Here is an 18,855-nt window from a genome sequence, read left to right on the forward strand (position 1 = left end):
CCAGGTTCAGATAAAGAGCCAGAGGAGCCTCCACCGCGGAAAGAGGCACCAGAGGTAGGACAAGAAAACCAGCCACCACAGGTTATCAGGAACAAAGCACCAGTTCAGCTTCCACTAAGGCCTCAGCATGACTGTGCCTCCCCACCTCGAGGTGGGAGCTTGACTGCGTCACTTCAGCTGAGTCTGGGAAAGCTCCTGCCAGGATGCCTGGGTAAGAGACCTCATTTCTCAGGGCTACAAGCTGGAGTTCGACGGTGCTCCTCCCCAACGATTTTTCAAATCATGCTTACCAGTTTTGGAGGATTCACGAGTTACGCTGAAACAGGACATCCAAAAGGTTGGTACAGCCCCAAGTCATTTTGCCAGTGCCACAACAACAACAGGGAAAGGGTTACTACTCCCAACCTGTTTGTGGTACTGAAACCGGATGGTTCGGTAAGACCCATTTCTTTTACGTCCTAGAGGATGCTGGGGACTCCGTAAGGACCATGGGGAATAGACGGGCTCCGCAGGAGACATGGGCACTAAAAAGAACTTTAGATATGGGTGTGCACTGGCTCCTCCCTCTATGCCCCTCCTCCAGACCTCAGTTTGATACTGTGCCCAGAGGAGACTGGGTGCACTACAGGAAGCTCTCCTGAGTTTCTCTGAAAGAAAGAATTTTGTTAGGTTTTTTATTTTCAGGGAGCACTGCTGGCAACAGGCTCCCTGCATCGTGGGACTGAGGAGAGAGAAGCAGACCTACTTAAATGCTAGGCTCTGCTTCTTAGGCTACTGGACACCATTCGCTCCAGAGGGAGTCGGAACGCAGGTCTCCCCTCGCTGTTCGTCCTGGAGCCGCGCCGCCGTCGTCCTCACAGAGCCGGAAGACAGAAGCTGGGTGAGTATAAGAAAAAAGAACACTTCAGAGGCGGCAGAAGACTTCAGATCTTCTCAGAGGTAACGTGCAGCGGTAACGCTGCGCGCCATTGCACCCACACACAAAACACAGCGGCAGGCACTGATGGGTGCAGGGCGCAGGGGGGGCGCCCTGGGCAGCAATAATAAACCTCTAGGACTGGCCAGTATAGATATATAGGCTCTGCGGACTGTATATTTAAAACCCCCGCCAGTTTGAAGAAATCGAGCGGTACCGAAGCCCGCCGCTGAGGGGGCGGGGCTTGATCCTTTAGCACTAACCAGCGCCATTTTCTCCACAGCACACCGCTGGGAAGCTGGCTCCCTGGACTCTCCCCTGCTGAACACGGTGACAGAGGGCCTTGTTGGGGAACTGTCTCCAGATTAGAGATTTCCCTGAGTGTGTGGGGTGTCGGTACGCGTGTGTCAGCATGTCTGAAGCGGAAGGCTCTTCTAAGGAGGAGGTGGAGCAAATGAGTGTGGTGTCTCCGTCGGCAACGCCGACACCTGACTGTTTGGATATGTGGAATGTTTTAAATGCAAATGTGAATTTATTACACAAGAGGTTGGACAAAGCGGAGTACGGGTAATGTACAGGGAGTCAAGCCCTGCCTTTCACTATGACGCAGGGACTTTCTGGGTCTCAGAAGTGCCCACTATCCCAAGTAGTTGACGCTGATACCGACACGGATTCTGTCTCCAGTGTCGACTATGATGATGCGAAGTTGCAGCCTAAGTTGGCTAAAAGTATTCATTATATGATTATTGCAATAAAGGATTTGTTGCATATAACAGATGACCCCTCGGTACCTGACACGAGGGTACACATGTTTAAAGAAAAGAAGCCTGAGGTTACTTTTCCCCCTTCTCATGAGCTAAATGAGTTGTTTGAAAGGGCTTGGGAAACTCCAGACAAGAAACTGCAGATTCCCAAGAGGATTCTTATGGCGTATCCTTTCCTGACTAAGGACAGGATACGGTGGGAATCCTCCCCAAGGGTGGACAAAGCGTTGACACGCTTATCCAAAAAGGTAGCGCTGCCATCTCAAGATACCGCAGCCCTCAAGGATCCTGCAGATAGGAGACTACCTTGAAGTCTATTTACACACATACTGGTACATTACTCAGACCGGCGATAGCGTCGGCTTGGGTTTGTAGCGCTGTAGCAGCGTGGACAGATACCTTATCTGCTGATATTGATACGCTGGATAAGGAAACCATTTTTATTGACCTTGGGTCATATTAAGGATGCTGTCCTATATATGAGAGATGCTCAGAGAGACGTTGGCCTACTGGGTTCCAGAGCCAATGCGATGGCGATTTCTGCTAGGCGAGCCCTATGGACCCGACAGTGGACGGGTGATGCCGACTCGAAGAGGTATATGGAGGTTTTGCCTTACAAGGGTGAGGAGTTATTTGGGGAAGGTCTCACGGACCTGGTTTCCACAGCTACTGCAGGTAAATCAACTTTTTTGCCTTATGTTTCCTCACAGCCTAAGAAAACGCCACATTATCAGATGCAGTCCTTTCGGTCGCATAAATCCAAGAGAGTACGGGGATCTTCCTTTCTTGCCAGAGGTAAGGGCAAGGGGAAAAAGCTGCAAACTACAGCTAGTTCCCAGGAGCAGAAGTCCTCCCCGGCTTCTACAAAATCCACCGCATAACGCTGGGGCTCCACTGAGTGAGTCCGCTCCAGTGGGGGCACGTCTTCGACTTTTCAGCCACGTCTGGGTTAAATCACAGGTGGAACCCTGGGCAATAGACATTGTTTCCCAGGGTTACAAGCTGTAATTCGAAGAGGTGCCTCCTCGCCGGTTTTTCAAATCGGCCCTACCGGCTTCTTCCCCAGAGAGGGAGGTAGTTTTAGCAGCAATTCAAAAATTGTGTCTTCAACAAGTGGTGGTCAAGGTTCCCCTGCTTCAGCAGCGGATGGGGTATTACTCAACCCTGTTTGTGGTCCCGAAACCGGACGGTTCGGTCAGACCCATTCTGAATTTAAAATCCTTAAACCTATACTTAAAAAGGTTCAAGATGGAATCACTCAGAGCGGTCATCGCCAGCCTGGAAGGGGGGGATTATATGGTGTCCCTGGACATAAAGGATGCATACCTTCATGACCCCATATATCCGCCTCATCAGGCGTTCCTGAGATTTGCTGTACAGGATTGTCATTACCAATTTCAGACGTTGCCGTTTGGGCTTTCCACGGCCCCGAGGATTTTCACCAAGCTAATGGCGGAAATTATGGTGCTCCTGCGCAAACAGGGAGTCACAATTATCCCGTACTTGGACGATCTCCTAATAAAAGCGAGATCAAGAGAGCAGTTGCTGAACAGCGTAGCATTCTCCCTGAGGGTGTTGCACCAGCACGGCTGGATTCTCAATCTCTCGAAGTCACAGTTGGTTCCAACGACCCGTTTGCCTTTCTTAGGCATGATTCTGGATACAGACCAGAAAAGGGTTTTTCTCCCAATGGAAAAGGCCCAAGAACTCATGAACTTGGTCAGGGACCTCTTGAAGCCAAAAAGGGTGTCGGTGCATCACTGCACTCGAGGTCTGGGAAAGATGGTGGAGTCGTACGAGGCCATCCCCTTCGGCAGGTTCCATGCAAGGACTTTTCAGTGGGACCTTCTGGGCAAGTGGTCCGGGTCGCATCTACATATTCATCAGATGATCAGCCTGTCCCCCAGGGCCAGGGTATCTCTCCTGTGGTGGCTGCAGAGTGCTCACCTTCTAGAGGGTCGCAGGTTCGGCATTCAGGACTGGGTTCTGGTAACCACGAACGCGAGCCTCCGAGGATGGGGAGCAGTCACACAGGGAAGAAACTTCCAAGGTCTATGGTCAAGCCAGGAGGCTTGTCTTCACATCAACTTACTGGAATTAAGGGCCATATACAAGAGGCCTTCGTCAAGCGGAGAATTTGCTTCGCGACCTACCGGTTCTGATTCAGTCAAACAACATCACCGCAGTTGCTCATGTAAACCGTCAAGGCGGACCAAAGAGCAGCGTGGCAATGGCAGAATCCACCAGGATTCTTCGCTGGGCGGAAAATCATGTAAGCGCTCTGACGGCAGTCTTCATTCCGGGAGTGGACAACTGGGAAGCGGACTTCCTCAGCAGACACGATCTACATCCAGGAGAGTGGGGACTTCATCAGGAAGTCTTTGCAGAGATTGCAACTCAGTGGGGACTGCCTCAAATAGACATGATGGCGTCACACCTCAACAAGAAACTTCCGAGATATTGCGCCAGGTCAAGGGACCCTCAGGCGGTAGCAGTGGACGCCCTGGTGACACGGTGGGTGTTCCAGTCGGTCTATGTGTTCCCTCCTCTTCTTCTCATCTCCAAGATATTGAGAATCATATGACGAAGAGGAGTACAGACAATTCTCATTGTACCAGATTGGCCTCGAAGGGCCTGGTATCCGGATCTGCAGGAAATGCTCACAGAAGATCCGTGGCCTCTTCCTCTCAGAGAGGACCTGTTGCAACAGGGGCCCTGTCTGTTCCAGGACTTACCGCGGCTGCGTTTGACGGCATGACGGTTGAACGCTGGATCCTAGCGAAAAAGGGCATTCCGGATGAGGTCATTCCTACTCTGATAAAGGCTAGGAAGGACGTGACAGCAAAACATTATCACCGTATATGGAGGAAGTATGTGTCTTGGTGTGAGTCCAGGAATGCTCCTCCGGAAGAATTCCATCTGGGCCGTTTCCTTCACTTCCTACAGACTGGAGTGAATTTGGGCCTAAAATTAGGCTCCATTAAGGTTCAGATTTTGGCCCTATCCATTTTTCTTTCAGAAGGAATTGGCTTCTCTCCCAGAAGTCCAGACTTTTGTGAAGGGAGTGCTGCATATCCAGCCTCCTTTTGTACCTCCTGTGGCACCATGGGACCTTAACGTGGTGTTACGGTTCCTTAAGTCTCACTGGTTTGAGCCTCTTCAAACGGTGGAATTAAAGTATCTCACTTGGAAAGTGATCATGTTGTTGGCCTTGGCATCGGCAAGGCTAGTGTCTGAGTTGGCAGCTTTATCTCATAAAAGCCCCTATCTGATTTTCCATGTGGATAGAGCTGAGTTGCGGACTCGTCCTCAATTTTTGCCTAAGGTGGTTTCCTCTTTTCACATGAACCAACCTATTGTGGTGCCTGTGGCTACGAGGGGCTTGGAGGATTCAGAGTCCCTTGATGTGGTCAGGGCATTGAAAATTTATGTAGCCAGGACGGCTCGGGTTAGGAAAACAGAGGCACTGTTTGTCCTGTATGCAGCCAACAAGGTTGGCGCTCCTGCTTCTAAGCAGACTATTGCTCTGTAACACGATTCAGCAGGCTCATTCTACGGCTGGATTGCCGTTACCAAATTCAGTAAATGCCCATTCCACTAGGAAGGTGGGCTCTTCTTGGGCGGCTGCCCGAGGTGTCTCGGCATTACAGCTTTGCCGAGCGGTGACTTGGTCGGGTTCAAACACCTTTGCAAAGTTCTACAAGTTTTATACCCTGGCTGATGAGGACCTCATGTTTGCTCAATCGGTGCTGCAGAGTCATCCGCACTCTCCCGCCCGTTTTGGAGCTTTGGTATAATCCCCATGGTCCTTACGGAGTCCCCAGCATCCTCTAGGACGTAAGAGAAAATAAGATTTTAAACCTACCGGTAAATCTTTTTCTCTTAGTCCGTAAAGCAGGCATGTCCAAACTGCGGCCCTCCAGCTGTTGTGAAACTACATATCCCAGCATGCCGCAACACAGTTTTGCTGTCAAAGAATGCTAAAGCTGTGTCAGGGCATGCTGGAATGTGTAGTTTCTCAACAGCTGGAGGGCCGCAGTTTGGACATGCCTGCCGTAAAGGATGCTGGACGCCCATCCCAGTGCGGACTAAATTCTGCAAGACTTGTATATAGTTTTGGCTTACATAAGGGTTATGTTACAGTTTCGGGCTGATAATGTTTTTGTTTCATACTGTTAACTGGTTCGTATATTCCATGTTATACGGTGTGGATGGTGTGGGCTGGTATGAATCTTGCCCTTAGATTAACAAAAATTATTTCCTCGTACTGTCCGTCTCCTCTGGGCACAGTTTTCTAACTGAGGTCTGGAGGAGGGGCATAGAGGGAGGAGCCAGTGCACACCCATATCTAAAGTTCTTTTTAGTGCCCATGTCTCCTGCGGAGCCTGTCTATTCCCCATGGTCCTTACGGAGACCCCAGCATCCTCTACGGACTAGGAGAAAAAGATTTACCGGTAGGTTAAAAATCTTATTTTTGAATCTCAAATCCTTGAACCCTTACCTAAAGGTTTTCAAGTTCAAGATGGAAGCCTTGTGAGCAGTGATTGCGGGTCTAGAAGAACAGAAGTACATGGTCTCGCTGGATATAAAGGACGCTTATCTCCATATTCCAATTTAGCCGCCTCACCATGCTTACCTGCGGTTTGCCCTGCTGAACGATCACGAAGGGTCTCCACGAAGGTAATGGCGGAAATGATGTTCCAGCTCCAAGTCCAGGGGGTAAACCTAGTTTCTTACCTTGGACGATCTCTTGATAAAAGCGAGATCCCGGGAGCTTCTATTGCTCAGTATAGACCGCACTATTCAGCTTCTGTCACAACATGGTTGGATTCTCAATTTGCAGAAGTCCCACCTGGAGCCTACTCAGCTGCTTTTGTTCCTGGGAATGTTTTTGGACACAGTAGCTCAGAAAGTATTCCTCCCAGAGGATGCTACAGGAAATGGTCAGAGCGGTCCTGCGGCCGACTGATATCCATCCATCTTTTCATTTGATTGTTGGGAAAGATTTGTAACCTCATACAAGGCGATCCAGTACAGAAGGTTCCATGCTAGAACGTTTCAATTGGATCTCCTAAGCAAGTGGTCCGGATCGCACCTACAGATTGCATCGGATTAAACGGTTATCACCTCACGACAGATGTGAATCTAAGGGGATGGGGAGCTGTCCCCCAAGGGGCTCAGTTCTAGGGCAGGTGGTCAGCCCACGAAGTCCTACTTCCGATCAACATTCTGGAACTTCGAGTGATCTACAACGCTCTGCTTCAGGCCTCTCCTCTGCTCCGGGATCGAGCTGTTCTGGTCCAGTCGGACAACGCCACGGCTGTGGCTTATATCAATCGACAAGAAGGGACAAAAAGCAGAGACTGCATGCGAGAGGTGTCAAGGATACGCCTCTGTGCGGAAAGAAATGCAAGAGCAATGTCGGCCATTTTCATTCCCGGGGTGGACAACTGGGAGGCGGACTTCCTCAGTCGTCACGATCTCCACCAGCAGGTGTTTCAACAGATCATCAACCGGTGGGGCTGTCCACAGATACACATGATGGCATCTCGACTCAACAAGAAGCTTCCATGGTGTTGTTCGAGAACCAGGGACCCTCAGGCGAGGGCAGTAGATGCACGGACGATGCCTTGGCCTTACCGGCTGGTTACCTAATTTCTCTGTTCCCGAGGGTGCTAAAGCGAATCAGGAATCGGAGTCCAGGCAATTCTGATTGCCCCAGATTAGCCTCGAAGGGCATGGTACGCGGACCTTCTGGACATGTCCGTAAAAGACCCTTGGCCTCTGCCAATGAGGAGATTTTCTTCAACAAGGACAGTTTGTCTACCTGGACTTACGGCGACTTCGTTTGATGGCATGGAGGTTAAGCGGAACATCCTAGCCCACAAAGGCCTTTCCAAAAAGGCTATTGCAACTATGGTTCAGGCCAGAAAGCTTGTGAAGGAAACACGCTTTCATCATATCTGGAAACGATAGGTCTCTTGATGCGAGGAGCACACACATCCTCCTGCGGAATTCAGCCTGGGACGTTTCTTACATTTCCTGCAGACTGGTGTGGATATGGGCTTACGTCTGAGCTCACTTAAGGTCCAGATTTCAGCCCCCTCTGTTTTCTTCCATAAGAAGTTGTTTCCAGAGGTTCGGACCTTCTTGCAAGGAGTGCTTCACATACAGCCTCACTTTGTGCCACCAACGGCACCCTGGGATTTGAATGTGGTTTTGGATTTCCTACAATCCTCTTGGTTTGAACCGCAGATGAAAGTAGAAGTCAAGTACCTTACGTTAAGATGGTAATTTTATTGGCCCTGGCTTCTGCTAGTTTTGTCTCTGAATTGGGTGCCATATCGTGTAAAAGTCCTTACTTGGGGGGTTAATTCCAAGTTGATCGCAGCAGGATTTTTTTTAGCAATTGGGCAAAACCATGTGCACTGCAGGGGAGGCAGATATAACATGTGCAGAGAGAGTTAGATTTGGGTGGGGTGTGTTCAATCTGCAATCTAATTTGCAGTGTAAAAATAAAGCAGCCAGTGTTTACCCTGCACAGAAACAAAATAACCCACCCAAATCTAACTCTTTGTGAAGTTCTACAAGTTTGATACCCTGGCCAAAGAGGATACCTGGTCTGAAAACGATACGTCTCCTGGTGTGAGGGCCGAAGATATTCTACTGCGGATTTCAACCTGGGGAGCTCTTTGCATTTCTTTACAAGCAGGTGTGGCCATGGGCCTACAGTTGGGCTCCTTTTAAGGTGCAGATCTCAGCCTTGTCCATTTTCTTCCAGAGGAAATTGGCTACTTTTACCTGAAGTCCAGACGTTCTTACAGGGCATCCTTCACATCCAGCCTCCTTTTGTACCGCCCACTGCATCTTGGGATCTAAACGTGGTTTTGACCTTTCTACAGTCCTCTTGGTTTGAACCGTTGATGTCGGTAGAGGACAAGTACCTTACGTGGAAGACTGTTATGCTATTGGCCTTGGCTTCGGCTAGGCGTGTTTCGCAACTTGGAGCTTTGTCTTGCAACAGTCCTTACTTGGTTTTTCATGAGAGCAGAGCTCAGGACTCGCCAGCAGTTCCTGCCGAAGGTGGTTTCTGCCTTCCACCTGAATCAGCCTATTGTGCTTCCGGCTGCTTCGGCCACTTCCTCGAATCCTGAGTCCTTGGATGTGTTGCGAGCCCTGAAGGTCTACGTTCAGAGGACGGCTGCTGTCTGAAAATCAGATTCCCTCTTTGTGCTGTATGATGCTCAAAAGAAGGTTTGTATTGCTTCAAAGCAGTCAATTGCTCTTTGGCTTAAGCTTACCATTCAGCAGGCATACTCTTCGGTTTGCCTGTTTCAAGGTCTCTCATGGCCCACTCTACTAGGTCGGTGGGTTCTTCCTTGGAAGTGGCCCGGGGTGTCTCAGCTTTGCAACTATGCCGGGCTGTTACCTGGGACAAACCATGTTTAAGTTTTACAGGTTTGATACCCTGGCTACAGAGGATGTCCAATTCGGACGTACGGTACTGCAGGCATCTCAGAACGTTCCCGCCCGTTCTGGGAGCTCTGGGATGTCCCCATCGTACTAAGTGACCCCAGTATCCCTTATGGATAATGTAGAAAAGAGTATTTTAATTACCTACCTGTAAATCCTTTTCTCTGAGTCGATAAGGGATACTGGGCGCCCGCCTCTGTGCTTCGACTTTTCTGCAAATCTGTTATGTGAAGTTGTTTGAATCAGCTTTTGCTGTTTCTGTTTCACTGGCTGTTACTGGTTGTTTGTTCTGCTGTGTGCTGGTTCGTTACTCTCACCACTCGTTCTCTTGTCATGTTCTCCCTCTCAAGTATGTCCGTCTCCTTTGGGCACAGTTTTCCTAGGCTGGGAGGGCATAGAGGGCAGGAGCATAGAGGGGAGGAGCCAGCACACGCTGTTTGAAGAATTTAAAGTGCACTGGCTCCTTTGGAACCCATCGTAATAAGTGACCCCAGTATCCCTTATGGACTCCGAGAGAAGGATTTACCGGTAGGTAATTAATATCCTCTTTTCTGTTCTTTATGTATCCATTTTATTCATTTTCACAGACTTCTAACTTGTGCTTAAGAAAGTTGTCATTTCAATTTGTATGGCTAAACTTTTTTCTTTTTTGACAGGGTTCTGGACAGAGAGCGAGCAGTATTGCTTCAACAAAGAAAAAGAGAACATTTGTCAGGTAGGTGTGAAACAAGTTTAGACTGTATCTTTGTACTTGTCAGATGTCCTAGTATCAATCTTCCATAGCCACCAATTCCCTTAACAAGATGATTGGCTTCTGATTAATGGGAAAATGTCCAATATGCTTGGAATATTATGTAATGTATTTTCCCCGCCTCACAATTATCCTTTCTATAGGATATTATTTTATTCCCTGTTGTATATTTTAATTAAGTCACCTTGGGCTTGCTGTAAAACCTACAATTATAAATGTACACACCTCTGGTTACCTTATGGGCAAACCAGCTATTTCTTGACTTTAAACCGTAGCAGCATACAGATGTTGTCCTAGACAGTTTCTAAACTTATTAAATTGTGACATCATTTCTCAGTTTGGATTAAACATTAATGTTAACCATTACATCTCTAAATCCCTTTTTAATGTTTACTTAAACTATTCATGTTTTTACATTTTTATTAAATTAGCAGTTTATGTAGTTGTGTTGCTATAACAATTACTGTGGTTGTCTATTGGAGTAACAAAGTAATTTTACCTAAGGGATGCGCAAAACATTGGGGCAGATGTATTAAGCCTGGAGAAGTGATAAAGAAGTGATAAGTGGAAGGTGATAACGCACCAGCCAATCATTACTGGTTTGAAAAATAACAGTAAGGAGCTGATTGGCTGGTGCATTATAACCTTCCACTTATCACTTCTCAAGGCTTAATACATATGCCCCAGTTTTTTTTAAATGTTCCTCTGTTGGAAATGAAGGCATTTTTAGTGATTTATCACCATAGACACTGTTCAACGTTCATTTGAGAGGAACCCAGAAATAAATAAATATATATATATATATATATAAAATCATGGCAGACCTATCCATAATGTAAACTAATATAAATAATAGGGTGAGAATCATGTTTTAACAAGAAATTTGACTTCCTTTTTTGTTTTTAAATGGTTATAATCTTGTTTCTATAGTCCTAATCTTAAAACACTTGCAAAACATGTTATGACATATTGGGGCAGATTTATTAACCTGGAGAAGGCATAAGGAAGTGATAAACCAGTGATATGTGCAAGGTGATAAAGGCACCAGCCAATCAGATCCTAACTGTTAATTTACATATTGGAGCTGATTGGCTGGTGCCTTTATCACCTTGCACATATCACTGGTTTATCACTTCCTTATGCCTTCTCCAGGTTAATACATTTGCCCCTTAGTTTCTTGTCATTTGAAGTAATAGTATGGTTATAATAATGTCCTTTTCGCACACACTTAGATATGAATTTGGTATTTATACTCTCTGAACACTCCCAAGTGAAACGGTGTAGTAAACTTAAAGTGATGTATTTCATTTTTTTTGGCCACAAAATTTAAAACAAATTCAAGTGTGTACATCACTTTACATTGTAAACACTGCCCAATATGGTAAATGGTCCTATAATCATAACCGTCATTGGAAGTAAAGTTATTAGCCACTAATTAATGTTTTATTTATTTTAATTTTTTATTATTGAGCATTGATATTTTAGATGCCGTAACATAGATCATCTTCATAGTTGGGACAATGGTGAAGCCTATTAAGGAGGCAGTACTTTCTTTGCCATTAGGTGAACAGATCAGTCTGGTCATGCTCAGAGGCAAAGAGTGTTAGTGCACTGATGTTATTTATTGAGTGCCACATACCTTTTGGGCTATAACTTTTGTGACTCTAATGCAGATGATCTTCAAACCTGCTACAATGGTAGAGGCAACAACGGAAGCCTTGTATCTGGTAGGTACCATTTCAAGTGTGACACCCCCCTCCCCCCACTCCTTAATTACTCACACTTCTGAGTTTGCTTTCCTTCTAAATTTCTCAAGATTCCTTTTTAGTTGATTTTTCCAAGGGTGTAAAGTATTGCAGTATCCTTCTATTTATTCTGAATGCCTCTTCAGCCTTGCATGTAGAATAAGTGGGATTTTGTTTTTTATTCTTAAGTGTTATGTAATTATGCCCCTCTCTTCTTTATCTATTGTGCTTTTTGTCTGAAACGCTTAATATAAAGCAAATGAGTTGATGTGTTTAACTTGTTTACCACTCTAGGCTTTTCTTTCTCCCGTGCCGAACCTCTTCTAACAAAACATTTTTGAGGCTGGTCACATTCAAACATCAATAGTGGCAAAAATAAAAATAAAAATCAGAAGATTTAGTGTTTCTTAAAAAAAAATAAAAAAAAAATCAACACAAAGCACTTTTTTTCTTTCTTTCTTATATATATTTACTAGTTGGACTTGAACACACAGAAAGTATAGGAATAATGGTGTCCCAACAAAGCATACAGTTGTGAATAGTAAACCTACCGCATCAATCAAATGAGGGGGTCCCTGTGTTTGATGCCAGGATGAGGGAAATCTGAGTATTAGAATCCCTCCACATTTTTTGTCGTCTTAACACTTTCTGCAGTGTGGATTTTATTTTATGGTTCCAACAGACAATAAATACTAAAGGGGCTAACTAAAAGGTGCCCTGTGTTTCTTGGAGCCAGGATGGGTGTTTGCAAACCTCTCATGCATTCAGGGCTGCTTTAAAGTTATCTGTAGTGTTGGTGGGTATTCCTTATTATAATATACGGCCACCATAGAATAACTGATGAGGTGCCACACCATATGAGAGTGAACTTTTTTTTTTTTTTTTTTTTCACCATTAAGGGTACACCTGAGTTTATTGAAGCAAAGGTGGTTTAGATACATCTTCCCCATCCTGGATAATTTACGGATTTATGTAGGGTAGTATTACAGGTTGAGTATCCCATATCCAAATATTCCGAAATACGGATATTCCGAAATACGGACTTTTTTGAGTGAGATAGTGAAACCTTTGTTTTCTGATGGCTCAATGTACACAAACTTTGTTTAATACACAAAGTTATTTAAAATATTGTATTAAATGACCTTCAGGCTGTGTGTATACGGTATATATATGAAACATAAATGAATTGTGTAAATGTACACACACTTTGTTTAATGCAGAGTTATTAAAAATATTGGCTAAAAGTACCTTCAGGCTGTGTGTATAAGGTGTATATGAAACATAAATGCATTCTGTGCTTAGACTTCGGTCCCATCACCATGATATCTCATTATGGTATGCAATTATTCCAAAATACGGAAAAATCCGATATCCAAAATACCTCTTGTCCCAAGCATTTTGGATAAGGGATACTCAACCTGTAATTCTTTTGTTATTACACATTACTGAAACGAGACTGTGGGGGTTCACATTTCCACTAATCGTGCTTAAATATTATTAAACCTACAAAATGACACCCACAAACTTGTGTCAACCATTTTCATGTAGACCTTGCCCACTGTCTACCTTTTGAGCATTGCAACCTTTTGACCCTGTTGCTCTAATGCATGTTGACCATTTGGGGTTGACCTAATGACTGTCTATTTAGACAGTTTAGATCATGTATACTCAACCATCAACGCTATAAAACATAGCACATACAATAAAAAAAAATGCATATATTGCACAATAATTCTTGGTCTTTGTACTATGTGATTTTAATACCACAGAGCGTAATATTTGGTTTTAATCTAAGCATGTAATCATGCGCCAGTGTAATAAAGGTTAGTAATTCATATAAGTTCAGCAGTAGCTGAAGTATTAGTATGGCTTTTAAGTTGGATAATAGCTGTGTGTTAGTATTGCTTTATTGTCCATGGAGCTTTAAATGAGACATAGTTTAAGTTGAATTACATCCAATAATTAGTATAATAATAATAATAATATATTAATAATAGTTTCAAGAAATGTGCTTTTATATCTCCTTAATATACAGTATTATCCTCTCCGATGATGGGGGTGTCTCAGTGAACAGTTACAGATAGTCAAGAATTCTTGGTATGCTTACCACAAAGAGTCCGCATAAAAATACAATGTCCGTAATAAACTTTTAACATTTTCAATTGCATGAATGAGCCTTTTTGTCTATAAACGGGTTCGCTTACGCGTTTACGTCTGGTCTTTGCATCTGTGTGTGGATTCTTTGCAGTAAGGATCAGGTATGCATACCATGAATTCTTCATCTTTTAGCTGTTTAATCGGATATTCTATCAGCTGAGATGAATTCTATATTCTAGAGATATAGAGCTAAAGTTTGGATTGTTTTATACTAATTATTGCTTGCATTTCAGCTAAAACTTTGTTTAATTTCAAACATTATAGAAGTGAAAGCAAAATTAACCCACACTGCTGCTGCCAAGTAAAAATTTGTGTTGGAATTGATACCATTCTAATTTCTTTAGCTACAGCTGAACTTGCATGAATTACTAATCTTGTTGCCCTGGAGCATGATTTAAAGCTTTGATTTAACCTTGATATTGATCTTCTAGCTTTTCAGAATAGCATAGTACTGTACATAGTTTAGGAATAACTTTTCTTAATATTCTGTAACAAATGCATTTGTTTTTATTTGTATGTGTTATGTTTTATAGTGTGGATAGTCTAATTTTGTATAGTTTGAAGTTATTAAAGTATATAATAGTTGTCTAACAATGCTCTTTAATCTTTGACTTTTTAAATTATATGCTTGTGGTATCAGTAATTCCCTTTTGATGAACTGCAGTTAGTCTAACTACAGATATAACTACACAATATTAGCATCAGATTTATCAATTGGTTGTTTCTTTTTGTTTTTTCATAATTTTTATTGGTTTAAACCAGTGGTTTCCAAACTCTTTTGAATCACAGCTCCCTAGAATATCAGAATTTTATTCACGGCACCCCTAGGCCAAAAATTTCTTATTGAGACATTTAGAAAGAAATATTACATTAAGTAGATCGCGTTTATATGTCATCCTTGGGGTCAGTTGTGTGGTGAGGGACAAGATTTGCTTCTGTTTGGCCACATATTTTATGACTGGCAGCCACCAGCACTGGTTTTGCCTATTATATTGACCATAATTAATTTGAATTGGTCCTGAACCACCAACCCAGGGCACCCCTGCAAGTGTCCCGAGGCACCCCAGGGAGACACGGCACACAGTTTGGGAACCCCTGGTTTAAACAAAGACAAAGCATGACATAGTCAATATTAGAATCAATTTCACAATGAAACAAAGAAAGCATCATAGACATAAGACTCCCTCAATGTGGAACTGAGCAGAAATAATGGGATTTTAGTACCTAGCGGTAAATCCTTTACTCGTAGTCCATAGGGGGATATTGGGGAATGCTTATTACAATGGGGTACAGATGGGTCCGCTGGAGCCAGTGCACTTTAAGAAATCTTCAACTGACTGCTGGCTCCTCCCCTCTATGCCCCCTCCCACAGCTCAGTCTAGAAAAACTGTGCCCGAAGGAGACGGGACATACTTTGAGAGGAGAACATAACCAGCACAACAAGAAGAATTAGAAGTGACAGCAAACAGCAAAGCTGATCCAACAGTCTGTCACACAAGAACTTAACTTATGCAGGAAAATTTACGAAGCACAGAGGAGGGCCAGTAGCCACTATACACTACGAGTAAAGGATTTACCGGTAGGTACCAAAATCCCTTTTTCTCTTGCATCCAGGGGGGATACTGGGGAATACTTATTACAATGAGGACGTCCCAGAGCTCCCTTAACAGACTGGAGTGTGTGGAGACCCCTGCAATACTGAACGACCATGTTGACTCTCCGCTGACGCCAGGGTATGAAACTAATCAGATTTTACAACGTGTTGTACCCGACCAGTTGGCCGCTCGGCATAGGTGTAATGCCGAGACTCCCCGGGCAGCTGCCCAAAAGGAGCCCACCGACCTTGAAGAGTGGGCTGTAAAGGAATGTGGTAGAGAATAAGCCTGTTGGAGAGTGAGTCTGATCCAATGGCCTATTGCCTGATTTGATGCTGGGCAATCTATCTGGTTGGCATTGTACAAAATAAAAAGAGAATCTGCCATTCCGATACGAGCGGTTCTTCTGACATAGGGCCTAATTCAGACCTGATTATAACAGCAAATTTGTTAGCAGATGGGCAAAACCATGTGCACTGCAGGTGGGGCAGATAGAATATGTGCAGAGAGAGTTAGATTTGGGTGGGGTGTGTTCAAACTGAAATCTAAATTGCAGTGTAAAAATAAAGCAGCCAGTATTTACTCTGCACAGAAACAATATAACCCACCCAAATCTAACTCTCTCTGCACATATTATATCTGCCTACTCTGCAGTGCACATGGTTTTTCCCATCTGCTAACAGATTTGGTGCTACGATCAGGTCTGAATTAGGCCCATACCCATAGATCTTCAGTGTTCGTACTACATCCAGTGATCTTGGAGTAGCTGAGACGTCATTATTAACCAGAACCACTATCTGTTGATATGAAAAGCTGAGATAACCTTCAGAAAGAACTTCTGCTGAGTTCTGAGCTCTGCACTGTCAACGTGAAACAGAAGGTAATGACTCTTGTCCGACTATGCCCCTAAATCTGAGGGACTGCTTGCTAAATCCAAGGCTAACAGCATTAGTGTCTTCCACGTAAGATATCTTTCATCTACCGTTTGTAGTGGTTCAAACCAAGAAGATTGTGGGAAATCTAAAACCAGGTTTAGATCCCAAGATGTCTTAGGACAGGTGGTACAAAAGGTGGTAGTATGCGAAGCACACCTTTGAGGCATATATCACAGCATGGCCAGTTGTTTTCGGAAAAGGATTGATAAGGCTGAAATCTGAATGTTTAGTGAGCTAAACTTAGGCCCACATCCACTCCTGAATGTAAGAAGCGTAAAAGGCGACCCAGTTTGAAATCCGCTGGCGGATAGTGTCGTCATTCTCACCAGGAGACATACCTCTTCCATATTCGATGGGAATGTCGTGAAGTGACTGCCATTCTTGCTTGAAGCATAGTCCGTATTACAGCACCTGGAATGCCCTTCCTGACTAGAATTTGCCTTTTCAACCTCCATGCAATTAAATGTAGCCGATGTAAGCTTGGATAGATGAACGGGCCTTGTTAAGGAAGAGCTTCCCGGAGCGTCAGGTGCCAGGGTTCTTCTACCAACAGGGAAATGAGATCTGCGTATCAAGCTCTGCGTGGGCAGTCTGGGGCAATTTAAATTGCCTGAACTCTCTCCTATTCTCGTAAAGGAAATAGAGGGAAAATATTTACCGTTTGCTAATTTCAAGGTGGTGTTAGCGCATCCACTGCTGTTGCCTGTGGATCTCTTGTTCTTGAACAATAACTTTGAAGCCTCTTGTTGTTCCGAGAAGCCATCATGTCTGCTTATGGGCATCCCCACTGATTATACTGCCTGTTGGAAGACCTGCAGATGAAGACCTCACTGCTCTGGGTGTAGGTAGTGTCTGCTCAGAATCCGTTTTCCCGTTCTACCGGTATAAATATGGCTGAGATGGCCGTGGCATCTCTTTCTGCCTCAAAGTATCTTGGAAACCTCTCTCTCATTGCTGCTTTTCCACCTCGTTCTATACGCCACTGATGTGGCATTATCAGACAGTACTTGAATATCCTGATTGTAGTAGATGGAAGGCCTGATGTAGAGCATTGTTAATTACAGTCAGTTCCAAGATATTTATGGAAACTTAATGTGATTTCAGGACTAAACACACTAATGTCTGGATTCCTCAGGCTCTTTCCAGAGGAAGAAAACCCTCTAAGATAGTGTCCAGAATCATACACAGAAGCTGAAATCTCCGAATAGGCTTAAAGTGTCTTAATAGACCTTTTGTTGAGTGATGCTGTGCAATCCTGCTGTTTGCAGGATAGCTCCCTTATGAGGAAGTGTCCAGATACTAAACTGTGTTTTTTGAATAAGGAGTTGTATTCTCCTCTCCACCCTGACCTTTTGAATACCTTCGGAGCTGATAAAGGACCGAAAGGTGAGGCCTAGAATTGGTAGTGGATATTTTTTATTTAAAATTGTAGGAATGCTAGATGATCTCCGCCATGACCTTTGTGAACGGCCATATTAGAATGTAAAAGCAGGCCGCCTTGATATCCAAAGATACCGAGAACTCCCCTTGTTCCAGTCCTGTGATGACTGCCCTAGCAAATTCCTTGTTGAAGTTGAAGACCCTTAGGGTTCAGGGACTCCATTAGGAAGGGTCCGACCGACTCATTCAGTCTCTGAAATACCAAACAGGCTGGAATAGAATCCCTTGTTCCCTGACGAGTTGGAACTAAGACAAATACCTGTGTTTTCGAGGAAAACTGGTAAACCTGAAGTGAAAACCTATGAGGTAGGTACTCTATTTTGTATCCTTGGATGTTAACCCAGGCATCTTGGTTGGAGCTTTTCCCATGTGACTGAAATGTCTTAGGCGTGCTCCTACACTGAGATCCTCTAGGCGCAGAGGGAGAGCGCCCTGCCTGTAAAAGCTGATTTCCGTCCCCTGCCTTCTGGGGCTACGGGCCACATTTGAGGCTCCTTAATGGAATCACACTCAAACTAAGATTCTTGAGTTTACTGGCATTGTGCTCCAGTGAGATGAGCCACAGAGCACATAGGGCTGTGTCTCTAATCTTGCAACATGAAAGGACCCTGCAAATAAAGCCGTCTAGCTGGTGAGCTGAAGTGGAAATAAGTGGATTTGTCAGCAGTAACTTGTGAACCACTTATGTAAATCCACTCCAAACAAAACCTCCTATATATGGAAGGCTTTTCACCTCTCATTTGGACTCTGCATCCACTGTCCACTGACGAAGCCACAAGGCTCTGTGGGCGGAGATGGCCATTGATGTCACTCAAATGTTAAGCAGTCCTATCTATGGAGTGATCTCGCACAATAGGTTGCTGATTGCTTTTGTGTTGTGCTAGAATGACCCATTGTGTCTGGCTCTAGTTCAGGCTTTAAAGGACCATACACACGGGGGAGATGTGTGCTGAGCGATCTAGCACAGATCTGCACAATCTCTGCCCCCCAATCAGCACAGCGCGATATGTGCCAAGTAAGGGGGGACAGAGAAGGGGGGGGGGCGCTCATTTCACCCAGCGGTGAAATGAGCGATGTGC

At 44.5% G+C, this 18,855-nt stretch overlaps 1 protein-coding gene across 6 annotated transcripts in view; it reads left to right on the forward strand.

Moving 5' to 3' along the window:
• The window catches only part of KMT2E (lysine methyltransferase 2E (inactive)), a 445,960-nt gene that overhangs the window by 159,765 nt on the left and 267,340 nt on the right, over positions 1-18,855 (forward strand). For 4 of the 6 annotated variants that reach the window (XM_063927017.1, XM_063927020.1, XM_063927018.1 and 1 more), the window contains exons 6-7: positions 9,810-9,868; positions 11,578-11,631. In XM_063927017.1, coding sequence (XP_063783087.1) covers positions 9,810-9,868; positions 11,578-11,631 — 113 coding nt within the window. The remainder of the gene's footprint in view (positions 1-9,809; positions 9,869-11,577; positions 11,632-18,855) is intronic. The other 2 variants (XM_063927022.1, XM_063927019.1) reach the window with 1 other exon arrangement.

This window comes from Pseudophryne corroboree, chromosome 6, assembly GCF_028390025.1.
Source record: "Pseudophryne corroboree isolate aPseCor3 chromosome 6, aPseCor3.hap2, whole genome shotgun sequence".
Classification (NCBI taxonomy): domain Eukaryota; kingdom Metazoa; phylum Chordata; class Amphibia; order Anura; family Myobatrachidae; genus Pseudophryne; species Pseudophryne corroboree.